The following is a 19,874-nucleotide window of genomic DNA, read 5'->3' as shown; positions in this document are numbered from 1 at the left end:
CGGTGATTTTCTGGTCCCCTGGTGCCAGTCTGCCTCATTGCTGTCATAGGTGAATGCATAAAAGTTTTTCCGCACCTATATATTGTGTAAATCGTTTATTTCAGTATTCCTTCGGGTGGATGCGAAAATCCCAGCTCTCATAGTCCAAACGCCCTAGGAAATCTCACTCAACACGCAGAATAACGCGCATTTTTCTGCTCTTGCCTTTCTACATCACTTGACCTCAGCCATGGGAAAACACCAAAAGAAGGGGTCCAAACCAACTCCGCTGTTTGATATCCGGCTGCGATCCACAGACAGAGACGTGGTCGTGCTGAAGGGCTCAGAGGACGACGCGCCATCTGTCCTGCTCTCCGGCGTGATTGCGCTCTCTGTGGTGGAGCCCATAACCATCAAAAGAATGCAGCTCAAGCTCTGGGCCAGTCTCAAGTTCCATTGGGAGGAGAAATACCAGTCGGCCAAGACCACGTACACGCGGCCGTACAAGTACCAGAAGGTTCTTTTCGAGTTCAACTGGGACCCGCTGAATCTGCAGGAGTTCTTGAACAACAACAGCCGGCCGCTCAGCTCCTCGTTCACCGGCCACGCCTCCGACGGCAACATGGTCAGTTCCGGTTCTGGGTTTGCCACCGGCACGCTCACGCGGTCGACCAACTCGTCGTCGAGTTCCCTGAAAATGATGGCGCACTCGTCCAGGTCGTCGTCCAACCTGAACAAGAACAAGTCGCTCACAAACCTCAGTTCTCTGTCCTTCACGTCGGGAAGCAAGAACGAGCCGGTCGTGCTGCAGCAGGGCAACTATGAGTTCCCCTTCCAGACGATCCTGGACGGCTCGATCCCGGAATCCGTCGAGGGCCTGCCCGGCTGCTCCATCGTGTACCGATTGCAGTCGACGATCGAAAGACACCGGTTCAGCGTCCCGATCGTCACAAGAAAACACATCCACGTCGTGAGAACGCTCACCACGGACGCGCCCGAGCTCACCGAGACGGTGGCCGTGGAGAACACGTGGCCGCAGAAGGTCGACTACTCGATCAGCGTTCCTGCGCGCGCCATAGCGATCGGGTCCATCTGTCCCATCGACATGACCATGGTGCCGCTGGCGAAGGGCCTGCAACTAGGCTCTATCAAAATCAGCCTCAACGAGAACTTCAGTTTTTCCACCACGTATGCCAGCCACGTTGGCGAGCGCACGGTGCTGAATAAGACGATCCCGAAAGTCGTCACCGACCAGAACGGAAAAAATGTCTGGACGGAGGCCGAGATGGACGAGAACGGGGTTTTTTTCCGAAACGAGGAGATGTCGCTGGCCCAGGACAAATGGGAAGTCAGGTCCTCCGTGACCATCCCGTCGTCGCTCGCCCAGGTGACCCAGGACTGTACGATCTCGCACTACGTGAGAGTGATCCACAAGCTGCGATTTGTCGTCTCGCTGATCAACACGGACGGCCACGTGTCCGAGCTCCGTGCCACGCTGCCCATAACGCTCTTCATCAGCCCGTTCGTCCCGATAAAGGCCAAGAACCTGCCCGATCTCGACGACGACCTGGCCTCCGCCAACGTCGAGGACGCGACGATCCGCTACAAGGGCGACGAACTCATGTTTGGCAGCGACGGCCTCGGCCTGCTCAGCTCCACGGCGTCCACGCCGGGCTCCAGCTTCCTCTCTGCGTCCGCGCCGGCGCCGGCGTACAATTTCAACGTCCAGGAGCTCATGGCGCCGCCAAACTACGAAAACCACGTCTACGACAGGCTCTGGAGCGGCGTGAACTCGCCGGCAGATACGCCGGAGTTCTCGCAGCCGTCCACGCCCAGAGGCCAGACCGAAGCCGCCAGCCAGGGCGTCCCAGGCGTCCAGACCAGCCCGGAGCCGGTGCCCGGCTCTAGCCAGCTCGGCGAGTTCAACATGACGGCCACGGAGGGCGGGTTTAGCAACCAGCTGCTTGCCAGTCTCAACAGGGTGAACGCGTCGCAGCAGCCAGCGATCCGCGGACGAGCCGTTTTCAACCTGACCGACGAGGGCACAGACTATTTCTCGTACAACGCGCCTACCGGACACACAGACACCACGATTGCCGGGCCAGCGTTTTCGGGCGGCGCCGCCCAGCCGATGCCCGACACGCCTGGAGTGGCTGTCAACGACCAGCGCGTGACGCCGGGCATTCTGTCGCCTGTCCAGCATCTTTCTAGAGCAAACTCGTATACCGAGTGTGTTCCGGGCCTGGATGGCGAACACGCCGAGGAGATCAAATGGGACGGCGAGCTGCTGTCGCGGGTGCCCTCCTACGAAACGGCCATCAAGTCCGACGTCACCGTGGGCGATCTCACGCCCGCGTACGAGCCTTCCGAGTACGGCTCGTACATCAATCTGGACCAGTTGGACTCGCGCCTGAACGACGTGCACATCTCGCAGGGAAACCACGCGCACCACCACCACTTGCCGGTCCATCCAAAGCTGTCCAGAAGCACCACCTCGTCGTCGATTCTGCTGAATCTCGGCCGACACAAGGACCACAAGCTGCTGGCCTCGGAGCTGGCAAAAAGCAGGGCCTCGTCCAAACCTCCGTCTCCCAGCCTTTCTAGAAACCACTCCACGGCGAACCTCTCCACTCCTAGAAGTGCCCACCAACACACCTCATCTATGGGATCTGGGCAAACATCTCCGCTGCTGTCTACGTCGCCTGGAATAAGCCAACCAAAAGGCGTCCATCTTCACCTCAGCACGCACGGAACGCCAGGCTCTTCCTCGGCAGACCACTCCTTCAGCCAGAACGAGCCTAACCACGCGGCCGTGGGCGCCCTGAAGCGCCCGGAACTGGTGAAATCCAGGTCCGCGTCGAGCTTCCATCTGAATATGTCTAAGAAGAACGGCTCCTTGACGAACCTTAGCTTCTTGCATAAAAAGAAGCAAAAGTGACCAAGACTGTGACAGACGCTTGCATTGAGTTAACATTTGGATGCCGCATTTCCATGCTACCAAGCACAGCTCATTGAAATACTCGGTGCACGGTTGCCTGGCATTTTTCATATGTTAAAAATTGTATCAAGTGAGGGAAAAAAGGGTCGCTGAAAAAAAACCTTTGAATTTGTTTCAGCTTCTTCAGTCTTGATCACTAAATACTACTCTCACGGGACGTTCGCCTCCTAAGCACAGCGTCATGAGCTATGAAAACTACGTAAGTTGATTTTAAACACGCGTCTACATTCTCTCTTTGCCAGCGTCGATATATAAAAAGGGGCTGAACAGGGATGAGGTCTTCCTGACAGAACTAACAGCTTTTCGATCTTGCAGCAGTCCCAGAACAAATCTGATTCCGCAGACACCACCGAGTCGAACTTTGGCACTTCCGTCTCTGGCGACGGAGTGCTGAGATCGGAGTCCTTCTCAGGCTCCCAAAACGCTTCCAAGCCAAATAATTTAGAGCTATCTCCTGCTTTTGATACCTCCAAATCAATGAGGTCTTCAAACTCAGATACGCAATTTGATCTGTACAGAAATAACCCATTGGACACAACCTCACAGTCCCCCCACGTTCGGTGGCAGCCGCAGACGTCGTCCGTGTCAAGGGTTCCGAGCCTGGGCGATGCGGCTGGGATCTCAATGCCTCAGGTCTCAAACACTCAAGTTTTGAGCGGACTGGACTCTTCTAACCAGTATGCAGGATACGCCTGGGCTTCTGCCACTAACTCTTCCTCTGCCACGAATAATTACAATACCGCCGCGGCCAGCAGAGATTTATGGTCCAGCACCGCAGCTACAGCGTCTGCGGGCAAACTGACGGCTAATACCAGTGCCTCTTCATCCCACTTGCCTAAGATGCAAGGCAATTACTATTCAGGTTCAGACTCTCTCTTCAATCCATTGTACGACACCTCGAATGGAAACATACCCCTTGCTGCATCGACATCAATGGCTAACTCAGATATGGATGCATTGGCGATGCAGCTGATGCAATTGAACCTTCCAAACCCATCGTCTAGTCTTCAGTCTCTACAAACTCACAAAGGACCTGCGTATTCTTCCAGCAACGACTTCTATATGTCTTGGCCCACGTACTCTAATCAATCGGCCAACTCTGCGTCTAAAGCGCCTGCGGGCAATCAGTCCTCTGGATACATGAATATGCAATCGCAAATACAATTAGACCAGAGAGGCTCTCAGATACAAAAGCCAGGTACTCCAGAGTCTGTTGCAGAGATCGAGGATCACAAGATCCAGCTCGAGCTTAAAGATTCCATGATCAAGAAGCTGGAAGAGGAGGTTGCGAGATTGAATACGATCCTGAGAGTCTCTGATAGTGATGATAATAAGCGAACATTCGAAATTCCAAAGAATCACGAACAGTTATACACCAAGCTCACAGAGAAGCTCCAAGCTGCGCAAGAGGAGCTGGAAGAGACGAAGCTTAGACTGGAAGTCATTTTGACTGCTGTTGCATTGAACCCGAACCAATCCGTCACGAAAACAGGGAGGTACGATGAGGAGGAGATCGCACACAAGGTCATCACTAAGATGCAGATGCTGACCGAGGAGAACGAGGAAATGGCCAAGATGCTAAGCTACGGCAAGTCAAAGGAAAAGGATATTGAGATTGGACTTTTGAGGAAACAGAACGTAGAGCTGAAGAGCAAGGTTGCCAAGTTAGAAGTCAAATTGAAGGAGCTCAAAAAATAATACCTTCACTGCATTGTATCAACGATTTGCTTATACTCTATACATTGGTTATTGAAAAGAGAAGCGCTTACCACACGCCAACTTGCTTGATCTTCTCAAAGGCTTTCCAGATCGAGTTCAGAGCCCCAGCTTCTCAAACACGTAAATGTAGCCCGATTTCTCGATTTCCTTGATGCTCTTCTCATTCGGAATTACGACCTTCTCATCATTAAATAGCACCCATTTCTCCTCACCTTCGATCTGTTTCTTCAGAAAGGCGACATAGTGGCCAGAGTGAATTGTGACTCCCTTGTGACAGATGACGCCCTTCAGAGTGTACTTTGCGCTACGTGCAGCATTTGACTCCATTTCTTCAATTCGCTTCTGCGGCGAACCAGCGCCCTCCTGACTGATTTCACCATCGTCGTCAGGATTGGCGAATAACCACTCAACCGCCTGTTCGATGCTACCTTTGTTCAGCACCAACGCTTTGGTTGCCAGTTTTGCGTTGAATCCCATAGACATGAGCGATTCCAGCTCTTGCTCCGAAACCTTTGGGGCGGATGCTGTTGCAGGCTCAAAGGGATCGTCGATGTCTGGATCCTCCATGTGCTGAAACAGCCAGTTCATTGCTGTCTCTGCGTCGCTGTTTCCTGTGGTGTAAAGGGCTCTCTTGCACCTATTTTCAGAGAAGCCCATGGCCAACAAAGCATTCATTGCATCCTGGTTAAAAGAAAACGAGGAGGAAGCGTCATCTTCGGGGAGCAGTTCTTCGTCTGCTTGCAGATCGGATGATTTGAACTTTGAGAGGTCTATTTTCTCTTCAAATTTTATAGGGACGTCTAATTTTATAGGCACCCAGTTCTCAAGTTTAATTCTTTGAGGAGATACAATCAGATATTCAGGAAACGACGTGAATCCTTGTTTTTTGGAGGCAGGCTGGAGCCTTTGACATTTTGGGCATTGGTATTCAATCGTTTCGGACGTAGTCAGCTCCGAAAGACAGTCTTCCAAACGCACTTCGCTGTAAACCTTCTTCCCATCATCACCAACATGTAAAACCTTGTCCTGCACAGGCAGACGAATGTTGTTGGTAAGCTCTTTGGCGAGTCTCACGCCACCACATCCCTGACATTTAATCTTATTCTCTGATACAAAATCAAAGGCCTGGGTGGGGCCGGTTGCAGAGACTCCATTCAATTTCTGTGTTTCAATTTTGTCCAATAAATAGAGCAGGAACTCAAATGCGTCCTGCTGTTGCATAGTACAGAACTCGGGGTGGCCCTCACCAATCAAGGATTTGAACCCCTGAGGCTTGATCCCACGCTGGAATCTGACTTTCTCGGTCGTCAGCTCATCGGGGACTGAGTATCTTCCAGAGAGCAACCCGTCTCCTAGTTTGAATAGCTGGGTTTCCAAGTCTGTGGAGGGGTCTCCCGGGTTAAGGATCTTTTCCACCGGCATTCCCTCCTCTATATGAAATGCTGACGAAAAGTTGCGAACGGAAAATAGCACCTGCAAGACAGACGATAGATAGCACGAGTTCCCAAGATTCTTAATACCTGTGAGCCCCTTGCCAAACACCGGCGCGAGCACTTCTCCGCTCTCGTCAGACATGTTGAAATCCCATTTCATATTTTGCTCAATTTGCAGCTCTGTAAGTGTTTTCTCTGTTTTGATGGTCTGAGAAATGTCAATGCCAAAGGTAGCAAGAAGCCTGACAAGATCTGGAACTTTGACTTCATCGTTACAAGTATAACAATAGGAATCGGCAGAGTTCAATGACAGAGACCCAAGCTTGACTGCAATGTGGTGGTCCGGAAACGACTCGTGATGCTTCAATGCGTGAGAGTTTCCAGCAACGCCGCCGAATTGCGCCCGACCACAGCCGATAGACCCACATGTGACACAGATCCATAGGTTTTCCTTCAATCCACACTGAGCGCACTGGCTTGTGTCGAGTTCCGCAAGTGGCTTTTGTTCAATGTCAAAAGCGTGTTGACAGGGGACAATTTCCTGCTCCCATGCCTTGATCTCCTGCTTTTTACCGCTAGAAGTTGCTTTTAGAATGGCTGCGGCACAAGTGGCAATTTGGGAAGGAATCCCTTCAGTAGGATAGTCCACAGTCTGGTCAATTTCGGCGCAATATATCTGTGTCTTGGTTTCAAATAGCTCGTCCTCTGTTTGCTCTTTGATCTCCAATTTGACCATCTTTAATGGCTGTTCCGAGTTCCGTTCTGCCTGCTTCCTTGGAATCTTTCTGTAATTTAGATACAGCGAGTGGCTGAAGAATTGCGCGTGCTGGTGGGTGTAATCAAGTCCATCTCTCGAAAATGCCTGGAAACAGTGCATACAGATATCAAGACCATTCTTGTCGAGCGGCGTTTCGAAAGAGAACATGCAGTCATCCTTGTAAACAGGCGTACTGCTTGACGGAGGACTGACAATATTCTCCTCTAAAGATTGAAGATACTGAAGCGCCATCCAGGTGATTCGTGTAGAAGGCAAATCGAGATAAATATTTATTTCCTACAAAATGCGAAAAAAATGATCCTGGAAATTTCATGACGACGTTGCAGACAAATTGCCCAGCTCGCACCACCCGTTGACCGGGAGACAGTTGATGTATTTGCACCATTTGCAGCTATCTGACGCCTCGGCCCCTTTATCTGCAAAGTTCTTCGATAAGAGTGCGAAATATGCTATGGTCAACGCGAGACACACGACTCGAACGGAGATCCATGTGAAAAAGACAAGGGGTTTGCGCGTCCGCCTGTCCTGCTCGTATACAAAGTATGGGCTCTCCAGAAGAACAGTCCCCAGCGCGATCCCGATGACAAAGCCGCCAATGTGGGCAAAGTTGTCTATTCCTGGCAGCAGTCCCAGTACAAATATGATAATCACTTCCACCAGGGAGCCAACCAGCATCATGACGAAAAGCTGTCTGCTGGCACGGCCTTCCAGACGACTGTCATAGTGGCCGACGTTGTTGTTGTAGACGAGAAGAAGGAGATTCATGGCAATACAGGCGCCACATAGCGCTCCCGAAGCTCCAGATGAAACCATGCCAGCGGGCAGGAAATTGGCGCCCAAAATGGAGCCTCCCATGCCCGCTGCAACGTAGATAAATGCGTACCTGAGTAGTCCAATGTAGCGTTCAACCTTAGATCCAAGCGCGACCTGTAGAAGAAGGTTGAAGATGATGTGTATGAATCCGGCATGGATGAAAATCGAGGTGAACAGTCTCCACCATTGGCGCGGCGTGCCGTTGGAGAAACCAACCCCCATGCCACAAAGCTCCTTCAGACTGCAAACGTCGGTCGACGTGGACGTGGAGTTGGGGCAGGGCCACTCTAGCCGCATGTTATCGGTGTAGCCCTTAATCGCTGTCATGCAGGGCAGATATCTGGCCCCCACGTTGATTTGCACGTATGAAGAGGGTCCAAGCATAGGGTTGAAGTATGGCTTGGTTTGGAAGATGGATTTCGTGTAAACGCCCATTTTCACCAGCTCGTAGATGAACACGGCTATCTGAATGAGGCTCACGAAGTACGTGAAGTAAGGCCATCCACGTTCACGACCTCCGAAGAGAGTCATGTGTAGCGCACTTCGTTGCTGGTTTGTAGAAATTGAGATGTTAGTCGGCCCTTTGGTCACCTCATCCACGTTGAACACAGGAGGATATGCTTTGGAAGCAGCGTGTTTGGCACGTCCGATGTCAGGAACGTTTTTGGCTTCTTCGGTGCGATTCACCAGTCGCGAGTAGTTTCTGTCGCTGAACGGGTCATCCTCATCGTCTGAGATGTCAAATGGCGATCGAACCATTCTAAGGTACAAGTCGTTGAGCTGAGGCTTAGTTGAATAAGATGTTTATTTACTTCTATTTTTTTCACTTTATTACATCATCTCGTCTCGTAGACAAAATAATGCAATCCAAGATACCCTAGAACAACAAATGCACCAAACATTACGGCCAGCCAGCAGATATCAAATCCGACAGCCCCAACATCAAATCCAAATGTGCTCAAAATCACAGCACCGGGAACATTGATATCAAGTCCGTATTTCTTCTCTTTCAGCACCAACCCATTCACCTCGTTGACCGCCAAGGCCTCGTAGCCATAGTGGAACACTGAAATATTCTCAAACCACGATAGCTGTACTGGAATCGTGTCCTTGTTGATAAATAGTCCAGCAAAAAGTAACGAGAAGAGCAGAACAAGAACGGCCACCATGGTGGCAGAACCTGGTTCTTTGACGAGAACTCCAATAATTAGGATTTCGAGCGATGCGGCCAAGTTGAACAGGACAAGAATCAGCATTGAAAGCCAAAACTTGTTTCCTTCCATGTTTAGACCCACCAGCGGATATATGATTGCCATCAGGATGACAGGAGGAAATAGTCTGAGCGGAATCACGTCACATAATAACTTGCTCACATAGTAGCTCAGCGGATGATAATAATTGTTCGAGCGCTCTCTCACAAACACCAGTCGTTCCACAGAGAACGAATGCAGCCCTGTAAGTGTCGAGAAGCCAAACAGAGTCAGCAGGAAGAAAAATAGACCAAGCCTATTCTGGAATCCGCTGATATTGTTTTCAACATCGTAGTAGAGATAAGAGCAAAAGAGTCCCATGATGAGGGCCAGAGCATAGTGCGACATCAAGAGCTTTGGGTTTCTGTAGGAATTCTTGAACGTTCTGGAACACAGAATAGAAAGCTGTGTCCAGAAGCCGGCTCTAGTGTTGCCCACCTGGGACCTGAAAAACGAGCCTGCCGAATTATCATCTTGCTGCGAATTGTTGAATTTTTCCGCAAGCTCTTTGATATCCAAGCGCAATCTTTCAGCGTTCAACGACTGCTCGAAAATAGAAGCGACGACCACACTTGACGATTTGGAAGTTGTACCTGCACTTTTAACTTTATTGCCAAACTCGTCGCGATGCGAAGCGTAATGCTGCCATTCACCAGTTGGGTCATCCACGTCATTCGCAGGAAGCAAGGTATGTGTATCATGCTCATGATTTTCGCCCTCAAGGGGTGGCAGCGTAGCGATAAGACCACCACCAGAGGTGATATCAATAAGATAATCTGCAATGTTGTAGCCAGCAGGACAGACGTACCCGTTACCTGCGAAAAAGTTGCTGCAGTCACTCATAAGGCCAGAATACACCAGCTGTCCCTCTGATAAAAGTATGAGCTTATCGAAAAGAGCCACTATGTTGCTTCTAGGTTGGTGGATTGTGAAGATCACTGTTCTTTTGTAATCTTGGGCCAATCTGACTAAGCACTCAACGACATTGAACGCATTATATCCATCAAGCCCTGACGTGGGCTCGTCTAAAAACAAAATTGACGGAGAGGTCACTAATTCACAAGCAATGGCCACTCTTCTCTTTTCGCCGCCGGAAATTCCTCGTTCAAAATTTGATCCGATAAGCTTATCTTTGATGTGAAGAATGCGCAGTTCAGCCAGGATTTGGTTGACTTTCGCTTTTTTGGTAGCCATTGACATGTTTTTCGGCAAACGCAGAAGAGCACTGTTCAAAACAGTCTCATAAACAGACAAAGTTGGGATTAAAAAGTCTTCCTGGTTGACAAACCCAACCGATTTTTGGAAATGCGCTAGGTCTTGTTTGGTAATAATGCGCTCCCCGTTGACGTAAAAAGCACCCGAAACTTCTCCTCCCTTGTTCTTGCCGGCAATGATGTCTAATAACGTAGTCTTTCCAGCGCCTGAACCTCCCATGATGGCCATACATTCACCGGGCTCAACGAGTCCAAAAGCATTGTTGAGGACCTTTTTGCCCGCCACTGTGTAGCTGACATTCTCGAAAGAAAATATGGCAGGCTTGTAGTCATCGAGCAGAGAGTCTTGTAGGTCTGGGTCGTCATCCGGAGGCAACTGGATCGTGCCTTCGTCCATAAACAGCGGCGACCGTTTGATCGCATAGAATCCAAGTCCAATAATAGCTGCACAGCCCACGATAGTTCCGATAATTCTCAACACATCAATTGCGCCAAATTTAGGCTTTCCAGGCTGGTCAAAGCCTGGGATCTCGCTTTCGTGCAGACACTCACCGGACTCGCAATGAAGCGTGATATACGGATCTCCGAAAACATTGGTAATTAGATCGTTCATGCTTGGTTCTGAGAACTTGCAATCCTTGTTCGCGACGTCACACGAGAAGTCCGCAGGGCCTGCAATGGTTTCTGTGAGAAAGTCCGAAATGTCGATCGAGCCTGCCTGGCCACATAGCATTTTCCCTGGAAGACATTTGCACGCAACGTCTTCACAGTTGTAATGTGTTGCATTTGCGCCGAGATCGTAATTGAATTTGCATTTAGACAAATCACAATAGAAACTCTCTTCTTCAGCAATCCAGAACTGAAAATTGCATTTTTCCGATGTCTTATTGCAACTAAACGTCACTTGAGGCTTCTTACCGTTGAGAACCTCTAAAATCTTAGAGTTGGTAACATCACACATCTGAAAATTCCGATTAACAAGGATACCCGAATGATAGCACGTGCCTTTAAGTCCTCCTGGAACGAATGTGTCACAAACCGAATCTATCTGGCACATATTACAATTTATACCTCCCCATCCTTCTTCACAATGACATGTTTCATTGACCTCTCTTTTAGGTCGGTTCGATCCATCAGGCAGAGCTCCGCAAAGAGGAACAGAACAGTCGTCACCACCAAATCCATCCAGACATTCGCACCTGCCCGAAAACGGATTGCATTTGGAGAACTGTTTGCACTCAAAATTCGGTAGATTACAATTGAAGCATGGTGGGCATTTACCTTCTTTACCAGGGGGAGAATCCCCGATGGCGTTGGTTGTCAATTGGTCTAGCATATTGTCTTGCAATTTCTGCCAATCTCCTTTTATAAGAGTTGAGAGGTCGCTGTCTATAGAGAAGGCACTCAAATGGCCGACTAGACACAGCGCAAGAAGTAACTTCTTCCTCAACATGGTCAACAGAAGTTGAGTTCTTACCTTGCTATTTCGAATTTAAAGACAATTGTAGGCAAAACTCGTCAAAACGGATAAAAGAATTGATATTGTGATCTCAACAATGCAGACAATATAGGCGGCAACTTGAACGTGTAGCTACCAGGCGTTAACAAGGAATGATAGTGAAATATAGGATACTGCAGAAATTAACAATATTTATCTAGTAAGTGAGACGAGCGACGCGTCGCTCTGATATCAAAAGAAATCGTCTAACGTTTTTTCAGAATCTTTCTTGATCAAATCCAGCATTCCGGCCGGCAGAATTGGCTCCTTGTTTTCATCCAGCACATACCTAAATGGCATCTCAGTCGCTTCGTGTTTGCTGAACCGAATCTCTGGATAATCAATAAATTCGATCTTTTCGAATGGAGTACCCTCCAGAATCATCTTCGTGGTGCGCACAGCGGTATCGGTAGTCATTTGTAAATTGCCCAGGCGTCTTGTCTCGCATTCCAGTTTCTTTTTCAGCTCAGAAGTTCTGTCTCGAGGTGGGTGGTCACCAAGAATGCCTCCAAAAATAAAATAATCAAAGCTCTCTTTGTCCAAGGGCTGTAAATCAGTCTCTGCACGAGGGTCCAGGAGACATAACTTGGATTTAGAAACATCAACGTACTCGTTGACCTCTTTGGTGGTCCATACGAGGCCTAACTCTCTTAAAGGTCGTGGAATATCCTGGTCTGTGGTACCGCTCGGAAGTGACGTCAAAATGAGGTTATCCCTGCCAATATCACGAATAATCTGACAGTACTCAAGAATCACCCATTCGGTAAATCCCTGCTCCATATGCTCGATTATGTACTTCATGGCTCAGGAGTGTCAAAACTACTGCCTCGAACTTACTTTCAAAAAAGAAAAACTCAGACGCGTCGATCGACCTCTATATGGGCATGCTCGCTAATTTTCTTCTATTGCTGTCAGAAGACGGTTATGCATATGAGCACAAACGCAAACTTCAGCGCTAAAAAACAGGAGCCCGTTGGCCTTTCCAGGAATTTTTTAACCCTCGTAATCGTATTCCCAAAGCTCGTTCGGCAAAATTTGTATACCGAGCTGATCCGAGAGCATTTTCTGGTCCCGATTTGTGCTCTTGAGGGTATTTTTTAGCGGCTTAGCTAATTTCTCCGAAGCCGCACCTGGCTCTAGAATAAAACCGTTCAAAATTTAAACCCTGTATTTTGCTCCTCTTATATTTCGCATTTTATCATGGGCTATCCAGACGTTATAGGTGGCGTTTCCAGAAAGGTTTGCTCTGGAATTTACACGCACTCGTGCCGTTTCCTCAGAGCCAATCACTTTGAAATTGGCGGCCGTATGGCCGTGATCGCTTGTCCGCAATCGTTCATTGTTTGGTCTGCAATTCCATACGACGAAAAAACCATTGATTCGTTGAACAAAGCCATGGTGGAAGGAGGCGATATTAAAACAGACGAGTCTTTTGTCCAGAAGGTGTCACATCTAATTATCCCCGACGGCGAACATACTATGGCTGTGCAGAGTTGGAAAGCCAAGCTCCCTAACATCAGAATCGTGGGATTCGAAGGCCTCAAACCAGAAATTGCCAAAGTGGCCGATATTGTGATTCCTGAGAGTGCAGGCTGGAAGATTCTTCGCACCGACGATTTGAGTGCCTTTGGCTTCGACGAGGCAAAAGATGTGGCATTGGCAGATGCCAAGCTGCAATTTATGTTCTGGCCAAAAGTGTCTAACAAAGAACTTCTTGTGTTTAGCGAACCTCACAAAGCAGTCTTTGCTGCTGATGTCATCTTTAATCTCCAGCATAACAATAGAAGGATCCCAGAGTCAGATCTTTATAACGAACAATTCGAGGGCAAGGAGCCATTCCGGCTAATGCAAAGACTTTTTTTCAAGAACGCGTTCAGCTTTGGAACTGGATTTAACAAATTCCTTGCGAAACGAATGGTTGCTGACCCTGTTAGCTTCTCGCCTGCTTTCAAAGAGCTGATTGCCAAATGGGATCCAACCAAGATCATTATTTGTCATGGCGATGTGATTGAGCGCGATGGTTCAGCCGTTTTCAAGAAAACTTTTGGTCACATTGTTAGAGAATAGTGTCCTTATAGCTATCTTACATAATAATCTAGTAAATAGAAAAGGTCACCTCACCGAGGCTGTGCAAAATTCCCTTTTATCTTTTGGAGAGAAGACGGCACCAGGAGACGAAATCTGACGACAATATTTGAGAGGTTATAGAAAATAAACGAACAATGATTACGAAAGCGGTGATCATGGTGGGCGGTGGTTCCCGTGGGACGCGGTTCAGACCGCTTGCTCTAGACCAGGCCAAGATCATGTTCCCAATCGCAGGAAAACCTCTTTTGGCACACACAATTGATGCCATATTAACAGTTCCTACCATCAACGAGATTATTTTGATCGGCTTCTATGATCCGGGAGTATTTACAGAGTTCATTCTGGACTTCAACACGAAAATGAAATATCAAAGTAGAGACTGTTATCTGAAGTACCTAAAGGAATTCAAAGCTCTGGGAACAGCAGGAGGGCTCTATCATTTCCGGGAGGAAATCCTAAGAGGCAATCCGGATGGATTTCTAGTTGTTCACGGAGACATCATCTGTTCCTTTCCATTCATTGAAATGATTGAGGCTTACGAAAAGAAAGCTGCAGAGAAAGGGGGAATTGAAGCTATGCTGTTTGGAGTCAAGCTTACGAACTACGACCTTTTTATGGCTCTCAGTGGCTCGGAACAGTCTTCGTTTGGAACTATCGTTTCTGAAGACAACGGAAAAGTTATCCACTACGTTGAGAAGCCAGAGTCCAAAATTTCAGATATTATCAATGGTGGTATTTACATCTTCAATGAATCGCTTTTCCGAAGGCTGTCCAATGCCAAGATTAGTAAGATTACAATTGCAAACGACAACACGACTTTTGAAACAGTGGATGAGGACGTGATCTCAATGGAGAAAGATGTGCTGCATTTTCTACCAGATAGCGGTAAGACTTTTGTCTATGAGTACAAAGGCTTCTGGAGAGCCATCAAGACACCTTCCGACGCATTATGGGCCAATGAACTCTACTTGGATAAAGTTTTTCAGACCAAAACGGGTCAGAGTAGCGTGATTCACAGGGCATCGATCAATATCGAGCCTCCGGTGTTTATCCACCCTTCTGCAACCATCCATTTCCAGAATGGAACTAAAATCGGACCATACGTGTCGATCGGGGCAAATGTGACCATAGGCGCTGGTACAAGAATCTACAATTCCATTATTTTGGACAACTGTGAGATCGGACAAAACTCGTTTGTGCGCAATAGCATATTGTCTCATGATTGCAAGATTGGCAACTGGGCTCGAATCGAAGGAACAGGTGTGAATCTTGTTTCGATCAACGAGATTGTGAAGAAGAATGGCCCCACAAAAATCAAGAAAGTGCTAGATGCAGAAAGCAGCCGCGTCATTGGCATCAAAGATTCAGGCAACATTTGTATCCTCGGGTCTGGAACGCATATCGGTGACGACCTTTACGTGCTAAACAGTTTCATTTTGCCTAGCAAGTCGATCAAGGATGACGTAAAATATGAGATCATCATGTAACAAGGGGATCGTGGTTGATACTTTTTATTGATCCCTAGCTCAATCTTCCATTTTATGCCACTCTTCGATTTCCCCCTTTCGTTTCTATGAACAAACATCAGTACATAAGTAACACGAAAATAATTTTTTTCGCTTTCCGCTTTGGGAATAATCAAGTACTTTGACGGCTTCATTTATCCCTTTAGAAACTAAATTGCGAGACCTCCTTCAGTTTATCTAAAGTTGCTCCACAAACGACACAACAGGCGAAAGCAATACTCATACTTCAGCTTGATTCACACTTACACATCTAATCTCTGAAATTCGCCAGTATCCTGTATCGTTGGCCAGAAACACCCGTTTAGACTTCCTTGTATTGCGCTGCCTTTTCACGCGGCCAGTCATCAGATACTTTGCCAGAGTACAGCTACGATAGATAAGTCCAATACAGAGTCCAAGTACATAGACATAGATCCCAAGATGCAAGCAGAACATCCAGAAGATGCTATTGCTCAGAAGATTTTGAAGCGGGCCGAGATCGCGAGAATTACTCGGCAGCTCAAAAGCAAGCTTTTCAGGGCTGGGATGAAAGTTAGAGAAAGTCAAGGAAAGGCCACAAGTTCCTCCTCCCCACCTATTTGGTCCTCTCCCACAAGGAACTCCGACCCGCTCGACAAGGGGACCTCTCCTTCGCCGTCTCCTATGAAGCGAAAGTCTTCTGAGACGGGTGCCGATTTTTCCTCACCTGTGAAACGCCTCCATCATGCAAACATTCCATCGTCACCGTTCTATCCTTCCAATAACGACATCGGATACGCTTCAGCTGACAGGTCACCTCACCAACAGAGGAGCGAGCTAGTACCAGTTCCAAGAACGCCTCCTTCGAACAGCAAAGTCATTCTCAACGATATAGCTCTTCAAAAGACCTCCAACGGGACCAAGGAAAGCACTGTTGGGTCCGCACAGTCGGCGCTACAATCGGCATTGTTTTCAACACCAAGAAGTACCCGTACGAAGAAGAATTTCGATTTTAAGACTCCGAATTCCAGATACGTCAACGAAAACGAAGAAGGAGCAGACCTGCTGCTTTACTTGTCGAATTCGCCAGCTAGGACTTCCAATTCCAGAGAAGCCAAAGACTCCAGCAGCTTCCTCAACATCCCTACAACGCCTAAATCCAACCACGCTTCGATACTCAACTTGGCCAGCACACCCAACTTGGGCATTGAGTCTACGCCGCCACGGAATGGCTCTTCTGCACTGCCGTTCTCGACACCCTCGCTTCTGCAACCGCCAAGCACACCGGGGAACGGCAGTGTACTCGGTGCCAAGCTTTTTGGCAGCACAAAAAATGGCTCCAAGACGCCGGCATTTAGTATGTCTGATTACGTGAGCATTTTCACGCCAAGCCCAAGACATACGCGCACTCCGGAATTTTCGCACGGGTTCGTTAAACCTGCGGTGCTCAGCTACTCGAAGGAGTTGAATGGAATAACAAAGGGCGACGAAAACTAGCGACGACATGTAATGGGTATAATTTAATTGGCTTCCATCAGTACGGTAATCACATAATATCAACCAATCATATTTTTTGTCAATGTAAGCAAGATCAAGAATTAAGGCCGAAAAATTCGTAATATCAATTGATTTTGGACCAAAATGTCAATATAAGGACAGCCAAACTTTTAAATTGTTGAGGTATTTTTTCTGCTTTGAACGTATTTATAATGACTGTTATTGAGATAACTTCGCAAGACCAGTTCACCGAGCTGACCGCCGTGTCGAACAAGCTCATCGCCCTTTATTTCCATACTCCTTGGGCCTCTCCTTGCATCCAAATGAATAAGGTTTACTCCACTTTATCCGACTCTTCTCAGCACAGCAACACTTCTTTTCTTTCGATAAATGCTGACAATCATCCTGAAATCGCCGACCTCTTCGACGTGTCTGCTGTTCCCTACTTTGTCTTGGTCAGAAATGGAACCATTTTGAAGGAGCTCAGTGGAGCAGATCCTAGAGAGTTCGTGACGGCCTTGAACCAATTTAGCGACAAACCACAAGAATCGCAAAGCTCTCAGACCTCCAATGTACCACAAGCAGAGCCGGCTTCTGCCAGACAAGCCGGCTCGTCGAGCTCAAAATCGCCTTCCCCTGAGGAAGAGACCCCTGAGCAATTGAACGCCAGACTCGCAAAGCTAACAACCGCCGCCCCTATCATGTTGTTTATGAAAGGTACTCCGTCTGCTCCACAATGTGGATTCTCAAGACAGCTGGTGGCAATTCTTAGAGAGCACCAAGTCAGATTTGGATTTTTTGATATTCTCAAGGACGATGCAGTTAGACAGGGACTTAAAAAATTCAGCGACTGGCCTACGTTTCCTCAGCTTTACATTGGTGGTGTCTTCCAAGGTGGACTCGATATTGTGAAGGAAAACTTGAGCGAAGACGACCACTTTTTCGAGCACGCTTTGGAAGAGGCAAATAATGCCAGCTAATCTTGCATGGTAGCTTAATGCAACTAATAATATTACTTGACTTATAATCGTAAAACCAATGAGTCGTCACTAAATTCATCCGCTGATATGTTCTCCTGGTCGCTGTTCACAATTGGATCGGCGTCGAACTCTGGGTCCGAATCGTCGATGTGAGCAGGGGAGACGGTTCCAAAGTATAGATCCTCCAGCAGCGATTTTGTTTTACTTGCCACTGGAACGTCGACCTCATCATCGTCGGCTATTTTAAGTTCTGTATCTGCCATCATCAAATTTTTGAAGCCTCCTCCCAATCTCCTTACATTCGTCCCACGACGGATGCCTGACAGCTCGCTTTTATTTAGCAGTCTTTTCGAGCTCAAAATCGCGCACTCATAGAACCCATCGCACGAAATCAGCTCGAAAGCACTAAGATAAGTGTACCTACCCTGTGGTATCAGTCTGGTCGCTCTCCTGGCTGCGAATTCGGCTGTCTCCTGTTGAATGCGGCGAAGTTTCTTCTTATATTTGCTGTCCCTGGAATATCGCATGCTGAGAAAAGCACCAGACTTGCTGGAGACCGCTTTCGTTTTTCTGCATTCCATTCGAGCCCCTAGACAGGCTATCGTGGTGGCAATTTCGTTCATTAGGGAACACCCGCCGAAAGGGTAGCTAAAGGATGATTTGCACTCGAGATCATCGGATATCGAAAGCGTATCACTGAGTCTGCCAACCGAATCTGTCAAACGAGAGGCTATTGACAAGTAATTCTCAAGCAAGTTCAAACGGAACATCGAAGATGTTTGTAAAACCTCTGTTACAACGTTCGAAACAGTCAGGTAGTCTGTCTGTGATTCTAGATCTGACTCTGAGCTCTCCAACAAACGAAATTCGTGTGCCCGTTTGATATAGGTCTCATATTCAGTTTCAGGATGCTGCGTTCCATATATGATTTTCCCGATTGAATGGAATACGTTCAATGCGGATTCACGACCAAGAAATCCATCGTTCAACGATGAACAATACTTACACCAGTACTCAAACAATATGATCGCATTTCGCAGATCTCCGGTCCCGCCTAGTTTGTCTATCTTTTTTTCCACCAGCTGTCTGGGAATCTGCTTGATGGAGGATATTAAGTTATCCTCAGCGATGGCGATGCGTTTCAAGCACCGTTTTAGGTACCTTTTAGCCACAGGATTGAATTTAATCCTCGTCCATTGCTTGCCTTCCTTGTCCATAATCTTGCTCCCAAGAACCAGCTCGGTTTTGAAATTTGACTCAAGCGAGAAGGAGCCTGTTCCATTCTCAAGGTCAACCTCATATTCGGTTATACAAAGTATCAGCGGAGGTAATTTTATCTTCGCATCGAGATCAAGCCACTCTAGAATACTTTTCCGGAAAGCTTTCAACGTATCATCATGATGCAGGTTTGGCAATTCTTCTACAACGACACACTTGAGGTTGTTCATCGTCAGGACCTTGCAACTCTCTAGAAAGTCTCCGAAACTACTGACGCTTGACGTCTCTCTAGATGTCTGTGTTATCCAATTTCGATACTGTACCACATTGTCCAGAAGGTTTTCATGATCATAGCCTTCAATCTCCAGCTCGCTGCGTGGTCTTCTCCTGCTGCTCATGATCTCTTCACACAGGATCTTGGCAGAAATGCTTTTTCCACACCCGCTTGGGCCTGAAAGCACCAAGAGCTGGTGATTAGTTCTGCCAAAAACCATGTCCTGTATCTGGGTGCGCAATTCTGCAATTTTTCTCTCGTGAATACATAATTGAGAAGATTCACTCGGACAGTACTTTTCAACCCACGTCACTGCATTATCAACCACACTGTTGCTTCTCGAGAGTGTCTGTGGTTTGCAAAAAAGACGGGCAATCTCTGACACATTTCGTGGCTTCTGACTCACTTTTGCTGTCTCGGTGCGTTCAATGCTGTTTTGGTCAACTCCGTCATCTGAATCAAGCGAAATGATGTCTGAAGATACAGCATTCAGGTCTGCCTTTCTGGGCTTCTTGACATACCGCTCTTCACCATCAGAAGCTAGTATTGAGGAGTTGCACCTGGATATCATCAATACGTCTGCCTCTGAAGGGCATGTATCATCTTTATTCACCTTCTTTCGTCGTCTTCTGTCTGGTGCCATCCTCAAAA

At 47.8% G+C, this 19,874-nt stretch overlaps 11 protein-coding genes across 11 annotated transcripts; 6 read left to right on the top strand and 5 right to left on the bottom strand.

Annotated features, from left to right (window-relative positions):
- Positions 1 to 229: 229 nt before the first annotated feature.
- Positions 230 to 2,917, top strand: KL911_000031 (uncharacterized protein; the record flags this gene model as incomplete). The annotated part of the gene is made up of 1 exon (XM_043198242.1): positions 230 to 2,917. The coding sequence occupies one exon, from the start codon at positions 230 to 232 to the stop codon at positions 2,915 to 2,917; it is 2,688 nt and encodes an 895-aa protein (XP_043056724.1).
- Positions 2,918 to 2,957: 40 nt separating this feature from the next.
- KL911_000030 (uncharacterized protein) lies at positions 2,958 to 4,675 on the top strand (the record flags this gene model as incomplete). The annotated part of the gene is made up of 2 exons (XM_043198131.1): positions 2,958 to 3,002; positions 3,296 to 4,675. 2 exons carry the CDS (start codon positions 2,958 to 2,960, stop codon positions 4,673 to 4,675), a joined length of 1,425 nt encoding a protein of 474 aa, XP_043056723.1.
- A 117-nt stretch (positions 4,676 to 4,792) lies between these two features.
- Positions 4,793 to 7,138, bottom strand: KL911_000029 (uncharacterized protein; the record flags this gene model as incomplete). The annotated part of the gene is made up of 1 exon (XM_043198019.1): positions 4,793 to 7,138. One exon carries the CDS (start codon positions 7,136 to 7,138, stop codon positions 4,793 to 4,795), a length of 2,346 nt encoding a protein of 781 aa, XP_043056722.1.
- Positions 7,139 to 7,216: 78 nt separating this feature from the next.
- Positions 7,217 to 8,479, bottom strand: KL911_000028 (uncharacterized protein; the record flags this gene model as incomplete). The annotated part of the gene is made up of 1 exon (XM_043197908.1): positions 7,217 to 8,479. The coding sequence occupies one exon, from the start codon at positions 8,477 to 8,479 to the stop codon at positions 7,217 to 7,219; it is 1,263 nt and encodes a 420-aa protein (XP_043056721.1).
- Positions 8,480 to 8,556: 77 nt separating this feature from the next.
- On the bottom strand, positions 8,557 to 11,520 carry KL911_000027 (uncharacterized protein; the record flags this gene model as incomplete). The annotated part of the gene is made up of 1 exon (XM_043197797.1): positions 8,557 to 11,520. One exon carries the CDS (start codon positions 11,518 to 11,520, stop codon positions 8,557 to 8,559), a length of 2,964 nt encoding a protein of 987 aa, XP_043056720.1.
- A 354-nt stretch (positions 11,521 to 11,874) lies between these two features.
- Positions 11,875 to 12,462, bottom strand: KL911_000026 (uncharacterized protein; the record flags this gene model as incomplete). The annotated part of the gene is made up of 1 exon (XM_043197686.1): positions 11,875 to 12,462. The coding sequence occupies one exon, from the start codon at positions 12,460 to 12,462 to the stop codon at positions 11,875 to 11,877; it is 588 nt and encodes a 195-aa protein (XP_043056719.1).
- Positions 12,463 to 12,882: 420 nt separating this feature from the next.
- KL911_000025 (uncharacterized protein) lies at positions 12,883 to 13,749 on the top strand (the record flags this gene model as incomplete). Its single annotated transcript, XM_043197575.1, has 1 exon — positions 12,883 to 13,749. The coding sequence occupies one exon, from the start codon at positions 12,883 to 12,885 to the stop codon at positions 13,747 to 13,749; it is 867 nt and encodes a 288-aa protein (XP_043056718.1).
- Positions 13,750 to 13,904: 155 nt separating this feature from the next.
- On the top strand, positions 13,905 to 15,257 carry KL911_000024 (uncharacterized protein; the record flags this gene model as incomplete). Its single annotated transcript, XM_043197464.1, has 1 exon — positions 13,905 to 15,257. One exon carries the CDS (start codon positions 13,905 to 13,907, stop codon positions 15,255 to 15,257), a length of 1,353 nt encoding a protein of 450 aa, XP_043056717.1.
- Positions 15,258 to 15,716: 459 nt separating this feature from the next.
- Positions 15,717 to 16,751, top strand: KL911_000023 (uncharacterized protein; the record flags this gene model as incomplete). Its single annotated transcript, XM_043197353.1, has 1 exon — positions 15,717 to 16,751. The coding sequence occupies one exon, from the start codon at positions 15,717 to 15,719 to the stop codon at positions 16,749 to 16,751; it is 1,035 nt and encodes a 344-aa protein (XP_043056716.1).
- A 212-nt stretch (positions 16,752 to 16,963) lies between these two features.
- On the top strand, positions 16,964 to 17,731 carry KL911_000022 (uncharacterized protein; the record flags this gene model as incomplete). The annotated part of the gene is made up of 1 exon (XM_043197242.1): positions 16,964 to 17,731. One exon carries the CDS (start codon positions 16,964 to 16,966, stop codon positions 17,729 to 17,731), a length of 768 nt encoding a protein of 255 aa, XP_043056715.1.
- A 41-nt stretch (positions 17,732 to 17,772) lies between these two features.
- Positions 17,773 to 19,866, bottom strand: KL911_000021 (uncharacterized protein; the record flags this gene model as incomplete). Its single annotated transcript, XM_043197131.1, has 1 exon — positions 17,773 to 19,866. One exon carries the CDS (start codon positions 19,864 to 19,866, stop codon positions 17,773 to 17,775), a length of 2,094 nt encoding a protein of 697 aa, XP_043056714.1.
- Positions 19,867 to 19,874: the final 8 nt, after the last annotated feature.

The sequence above is a fragment of the Ogataea haglerorum genome, assembly GCF_019207285.1.
Source record: "Ogataea haglerorum isolate 81-453-3 chromosome Unknown 81-453-3_NODE_1_length_915391_cov_96.871712, whole genome shotgun sequence".
NCBI classification, from domain to species: domain Eukaryota; kingdom Fungi; phylum Ascomycota; class Pichiomycetes; order Pichiales; family Pichiaceae; genus Ogataea; species Ogataea haglerorum.
The sequence above is the reverse complement of the archived record's forward strand: the minus strand, read 5'-3'. Positions and strand labels throughout refer to the sequence as shown.